The sequence below is a fragment of the Oncorhynchus keta genome, chromosome 13 (assembly GCF_023373465.1).
Source record: "Oncorhynchus keta strain PuntledgeMale-10-30-2019 chromosome 13, Oket_V2, whole genome shotgun sequence".
Taxonomy (NCBI): domain Eukaryota; kingdom Metazoa; phylum Chordata; class Actinopteri; order Salmoniformes; family Salmonidae; genus Oncorhynchus; species Oncorhynchus keta.
The window spans coordinates 11728634-11736133 of NC_068433.1; the positions used below are offsets into that span (position 1 = coordinate 11728634).

Sequence of the window (7500 nt, forward strand, 5' to 3'; positions counted from 1 at the left end):
AGAGAGACTGAGTCTTAACAGTGATTATAGAGAGACTGAGTCTTAACAGTGATTATATAAGGATCCACATTAGCTGTTTCGAAAGCCGCAGCTATTTCTTCCTGGGGTCCAACACAGAACATGAAACATGACATAATACAGAACATTAATAGACAAGAACAGCTCAAGGACAGAACTACATACATTTAACAATGTAGCCTACATAGCAATGCACATAGCCTACATAGCAATGCACATAGCCTACATAGCAATGCACATAGCCTACATAGCAATGCACATAGCCTACATAGCAATGCACATAGCCTACATAGCAATGCACATAGCCTACATAGCAATGCATATACACAAAATATCTATGTCCAATAGGGGAGAGGCGTTGTGCTGTGAGGTGTTTATCTGTTTATGAAACCAGGTTTTCTGTTCATTTCAGTAAAATGAGATGAAAGGTTCCATGCAATAATGGCTCTATATAATACTGTATGCTTTCTTTAATTTATTTAGAGACTGTGAAAAGACCCCTGGTGGCATGTCTGGTGGAGTAGGTGTGTGTGTCAGAGCTGTGTGTACGTTGACGATGCCAACTATTTTGATTTTTCAACACAATGTTCCTTATAAAATGAAGAAGTGATGCAGTCAGTCTCTCCTAAACTCTTAGCCAAGAGATACTGGCATGAATTATATTAATATAAGCCCTCTGATTACAATGAAGAGCAAGACATGCGGCTCTGTTCTGGGCCAGCTGCAGCTTAACTATGTCTTTCTTTGCAGTACTTGACCACGTCTGGACAATAATCAAGATAAGACAAAACTAGAGCCTGCAGGACTTCTCTTTACTATGGACAGACCCCATCGTTACAACCATTGAATCTACAGTGCCGTTGTAAAAGTATTCAGACCCTTTCACTTTTTTCACATATTCTAAAATGGATTAAATAAATAATAAAAATCTTCAGCAATCTAAACACATTACCTCAAAGACATCACAATACTCCATAAAGAAATCACAATACCCTATAATGACATCACAATACCCCATACAGACATCACAATACCCCATAAAGACATCACAATACCCCATAAAGACATCACAATACCCTATAATGACATCACAATACCCCATACAGACATCACAATACCCCATAAAGACATCACAATACCCCATAAAGACATCACAATACCCTATAATGACATCACAATACCCCATACAGACATCACAATACCCCATACAGACATCACAATACCCCATAAAGACATCACAATACCCCATAAAGACATCACAATACCCTATAATGACATCACAATACCCCATACAGACATCACAATACCCCATAAAGAAATCACAATACCCTATAATGACATCACAATACCCCATACAGACATCACAATACCCCATAAAGAAATCACAATACCCTATAATGACATCACAATACCCCATACAGACATCACAATACCCCATAAAGACATCACAATACCCTATAATGACATCACAACACCCCATAAAGACATCACAATACTCCATAAAGACATCATAATACCCTATAATGACATCACAATACCCCATACAGACATCACAATACCCCATAAAGACATCACAATACCCTATAATGACATCACAACACTCCATAGAGACATCACAATACCCTATAATGACATCACAATACCCTATAATGACATCACAATACCCCATAAAGACATCACAATACCCCATAAAGACATCACAATACCCTATAATGACATCACAATACCCAATAAAGACATCACAATACTCCATAAAGACATCACAATACCCTATAATGACATCACAATACCCCATAAAGACATCACAATACTCCATAAAGACATCACAATACCCTATAATGACATCACAATACCCCATAAAGACATCACAATACCCTATAATGACATCACAATACCACATAAAGACATCACAATACTCCATAAAGACATCACAATACTCCATAGAGACATCACAATACCCTATAATGACATCACAATACCCCATAAAGACATCACAATACTCCATAAAGACATCACAATACTCCATAGAGACATCACAATACTCCATAATGACATCACAATACTCCATAATGACATCACAATACCCCATAAAGATGTTGATTCTATAAACAGGACGTTTATATGTCTGGATTTCACATTAGTTTTGGAGTGCCTCAAGGCTCCGTTCTAGTCTCGTCTCTATTTACTAATGCAGTCTTACATGAATCATTACAGGGACATCGTGTTGGACATGTTATTGGATTCTTATCCTCCGACTAGGGTGGGATAACCAAGACCTTTTATTTCCATTATTCATTCTTTAATGTGAAATTCAAGAGTGATTATTTATCGAAGCTCCCCGTCTCTGGCTGGAGGAACAGAGTAGGAGAGAAAGAGAGATAAAGAGAGAAAGGGAGATAAAGAGAGAAAAAGAGAGAAAGAGAGAGAAAGAGAGATAAAGAGAGAGAAAGAGAGGTAAAGAGAGGGCGAGAGCACAAGAGAGATGCAAGAGAGACAGAGAGTTAAAGAGTGCGCGATAAAGGAAGAGAGAGAAATAAAGACAAAGAAAGCAATAGAGAAACAGAGTGAGCTTTTCCCCAGCTCTCCTAGGCCACGTCCAGCCCTAATATCCAAACACATACTCCACACTAATCTGTTTGGCGCTGTGAGGCGCGCAAACACCCCCAGGCGTAATTGTATGCTGAGCTGGCCAAAAGAATATCTCCTCCATCCCCGTACAGTTAATAACGCAAGGGGAACACATGCGCCTTCAATCCAATTCCTCTAGTCCAGGCCCCCGTTTCGGGATACGTTGAACCGTGGCCAGCCGGGCCACATAATTGGGCGTGCTGATTGCAAGCATCATTGGGTTAGATGTTAATCACCTGAAGCAGAGAGTTTGTTTGGGGTGAGGTTGAAGGGTATTGGTTTATTCCATGTTCACATTTATTGGTTCAATGTGTTTTTATCGTGCATGTTTTCAGACACCTGACCAAATATGCGTCAGTGTCCCGTCTCGAGCGATAATTACGGATGTTGTGGGTTTCTCTTTTCTTCCTTCGCTGGTTCGGTTTGTATATGTGTGCAGTCCAATGCGGCTGCTAGCAGGTACCTCGGCGCTACCCTAGTGTGCTGTTAAGCAATAAACAAAGCTAATTACCATGTGGAAGGAGTAATCAAATCAGAACAAAAAAATAGAGACTGTTTCCTTTTATTTCCCTTATTTCTGCAAAAAAAGCTCCTATAGGGACCCACCATTTACACGTAATAGGTAATAGGTAATAGTATAGTAATAGGGTTGGGAAAGCAAATATGACTGGCTATTGTTCCCATCAGCAGTCTGCACGGGACGAAATAGCAGACCGCTCGGTTTTAAACGGGGCCTCTCTGACCGGGTTTTGCACAGATTAGAATGTATGCACACATGACTGTAAGTCGCTTTGGATAAAAGCGTCAGCTAAATGGCATATATTATTATTTATTATTATAGATTGAGGTGCTGTATGAAAAAGCCCGGGTCCAAGCTCAGTTACAAAGGGTCCCGTTCGGTAGACTAGAGGCTGGGGAAGTTCGCTGGCAGGAAACGGTGAAACGGGAAATGAGGAAGGAGAAGGGCTCTTAAAATAGCTGCACAAGGATAAACAATGGTTGTGTGTGTCTGTATGTGTGTCTGTCTGTGTGTCTGTTTGTGTGTCTGTCTGTCTGTCTGTGTGTCTGTCTGTGTGTGTGTCTGTCTGTCTGTGTGTCTGTCTGTGTGTCTGTGTGTGTGTGTCTGTGTGTGTCTGTCTGTGTGTCTGTCTGTGTGTCTGTCTGTCTGTGTGTCTGTCTGTCTGTGTGTCTGTCTGTCTGTGTGTCTGTCTGTGTGTGTTTCTATAAATTTAACCCCCCCTCCATGGCCTCTTCCATACTGCGATTGAAGTAGAATAGCTTAAAGGCGATGGTATGGGAATGACATATGGGGCAGAGTGGAAAAGGAAAAAGGAGTCAGCAGGATGCTTTACTTTGAGGTCTCCAGGAGAGAAACAGACGTGAGAGGGAGATCTGAGAGAGACTGTTTCACAGATACTAACCAAACATCCTGACATCAGAAACACCTGTTCAAAATAACCCTCTGGCCCCTAACGCAATATTTTTTTTTATTTTACCTTTATTTAACTAGGCAAGTCAGTTAAGAACAAATTCTTATTTTCAATGACGGCCTAGGAACAGTACCCTGGTTAACTGCCTGTTCAGGGGCAGAACGACAGATTTGTACTTTGTCAGCTCAGGGGTTTGAACTTGCAACCTTCCGGTTACTAGTCCACCACTCTAACCACTAGGCTACCCTGCCGCCCCATGCTTGCAATATCACGAAGAAGACTCCGCCCCAAAGGAGTCGCTCCCCAAGAAAAACAACCAGTGGCCTACTGTACCTTTGGACAAGCGTACCACGAGATTAATCAGTTTTATTCTCTCAAAAATATACAGCATTTTCCTTCAGCATTTACAGTAAATTTACTCCATCCTGTTTTCACCCCCCAAGAGTACCCTGGACTGGATGATCCCTCTTCACAGTACCAGTCTGTTCCTGCTTATTTAGCCAACTTGTCATTGTCTTGTCAACAATGAGGGATCCTGAAATGCACCTATTAGTGCGTCACTCCGTCTACAACAGTGTCACAGTAACATTGGGACCATTGTCTGATAGAAAACCATCGTAATTGGTGTCTCGGGTTATTGTGTTATACCCTGATAAACTAGGACTACCACAGTGTACTGCTGTAACATTATAATCTGTGTGTCATGTTATTGTGTTACCCTGATAAACTAGGACTACCACAGTGTACTGCTGTAACATTATAATCTGTGTGTCATGTTATTGTGTTACCCTGATAAACTAGGACTACCACAGTGTACTGCTGTAACATTATAATCTGTGTGTCATGTTATTGTGTTACCCTGATAAACTCGGACTACCACAGTGTACTGCTGTAACATTATAATCTGTGTGTCATGTTATTGTGTTACCCTGATAAACTAGGACTACCACAGTGTACTGCTGTAACATTATAATCTGTGTGTCATGTTATTGTGTTACCCTGATAAACTAGGACTACCACAGTGTACTGCTGTAACATTATAATCTGTGTGTCATGTTATTGTGTTACCCTGATAAACTCGGACTACCACAGTGTACTGCTGTAACATTATAATCTGTGTGTCATTGTGTTACCCTGATAAACTAGGACTACCACAGTGTACTGCTGTAACATTATAATCTGTGTGTCATTGTGTTACCCTGATAAACTAGGACTACCACAGTGTACTGCTCTAACATTATAATCTGTGTGTCATGTTATTGTGTTACCCTGATAAACTAGGACTACCACAGTGTACTGCTGTAACATTATAATCTGTGTGTCATTGTGTTACCCTGATCCACTAGGACTACCACAGTGTACTGCTGTAACATTATAATCTGTGTGTCATTGTGTTACCCTGATCCACTAGGACTACCACAGTGTACTGCTGTAACATTATAATCTGTGTGTCATGTTATTGTGTTACCCTGATAAACTAGGACTACCACAGTGTACTGCTCTAACATTATAATCTGTGTGTCATGTTATTGTGTTACCCTGATAAACTAGGACTACCACAGTGTACTGCTGTAACATTATAATCTGTGTGTCATGTTATTGTGTTACCCTGATACACTAGGACTACCACAGTGTACTGCTGTAACATTATAATCTGTGTGTCATGTTATTGTGTTACCCTGATAAACTAGGACTACCACAGTGTACTGCTGTAACATTATAATCTGTGTGTCATGTTATTGTGTTACCCTGATAAACTAGGACTACCACAGTGTACTGCTGTAACATTATAATCTGTGTGTCATGTTATTGTGTTACCCTGATAAACTAGGACTACCACAGTGTACTGCTGTAACATTATAATCTGTGTGTCATGTTATTGTGTTACCTTGAGCCACTCCTCAGCCTGCTCTTTGCTCTGCACGGCCAGGACCAGGGCATCTGCTCCCTGGTGGGCTATCTTCAGCTCGTGTTTCTTCTTCTTGCCGTCCTTGGGGACATGTGTGATGCTACAGCCTGATAACAGCAGCTCCATCTGGGGTGTCTGGTCTTTAGATGACTTGTAGCACTAGAGGAAGAGAGAGGGAGGAGAGAGGGAGGAGAGGGGGAGGAGAGAGGGAGGAGACAGGGAGGAGAGAGGGAGGAGACAGGAAGGAGACAGGAAGAGACAGGAAGAGAGAGGAAGAGAGGAGAGAGGAAGGAGAGAGGAAGAGAAAGGGAGGAGGGATGGAGAAGACAGGAAGAGACAGGAAGAGAGAGGATAGAAGAGAGAGGGAGGAGAGAGGAAGGAGAGGAAGTAGAGAGGAAGAGGGAGGGAGGAGAGAGGAAGAGAGAGGATGGAGAGAGGAAGGGAGAAGGAAAAGAGGAAGAGAGAGGATGGATGGAGGAGAGAGGAAGGGGAGAGGAAGGAGGGAGGAAGGAGAGAGGAGAAAGGGAAGAGAGGAAGAAGAGAGGAGAGAGGAAGCGAGGAGATGGAGGAGAGAGGGAGGAGAGAGAAAGAAGGGAGGAAGGAGGGAGGAGAAAGGGAAGAGAGGAGAGAGGAAGGAGAGAGGAAGCGAGAGGGAGGAGGGGCGGAGAGAGGAAGAGCGAGGAGAGAGGAAGAGGTCAAAGAACTGGTGGATTAAGTCTTTCAAATACACATGGCTGAGTGTCTCTGGGTGCATGTGATTATTCAGTCTGTACGCATGTTTATGATACTTTTTTTATTGAGCTCATTTTCATTATTTGACAGGTAAAGGACAACTGACACTCTACGAGCACATGTCTGTGAGCACAATCATCCACAACACACCAGCATGGTCTGTGAGCACAATCATCCACAACACACCAGCATGGTCTGTGAGCACAATCATCCACAACACACCAGCACAGTCTGTGAGCACAATCATCCACAACACACCAGCATGGTCTGTGAGCACAATCATCCACAACACACCAGCATGGTCTGTGAGCACAATCATCCACAACACACCAGCATGGTCTGTGAGCACAATCATCCACAACACACCAGCATGGTCTGTGAGCACAAGCAATCATCCACAACACACCAGCATGGTCTGTGAGCACAATCATCCACAACACACCAGCATGGTCTGTGAGCACAATCATCCACAACACACCAGCATGGTCTGTGAGCACAATCATCCACAACACACCAGCATGGTCTGTGAGCACAATCATCCACAACACACCAGCATGGTCTGTGAGCACAATCATCCACAACACACCAGCATGGTCTGTGAGCACAATCATCCACAACACACCAGCATGGTCTGTGAGCACAAGCAATCATCCACAACACACCAGCATGGTCTGTGAGCACAATCATCCACAACACACCAGCATGGTCTGTGAGCACAATCATCCACAACACACCAGCATGGTCTGTGAGCACAATCATCCACAACACACCAGCATGGTCTGT

General features: G+C 42.7%; 1 protein-coding gene across 8 annotated transcripts in view; it reads right to left on the bottom strand.

Moving 5' to 3' along the window:
• Positions 1-7500, bottom strand: part of afap1 (actin filament associated protein 1) — a 163136-nt gene that overhangs the window by 36856 nt on the left and 118780 nt on the right. For all 8 annotated transcript variants that reach the window (XM_052459357.1, XM_052459355.1, XM_052459354.1 and 5 more), the window contains one exon: positions 5965-6144. In XM_052459357.1, coding sequence (XP_052315317.1) covers positions 5965-6144 — 180 coding nt within the window. The remainder of the gene's footprint in view (positions 1-5964; positions 6145-7500) is intronic.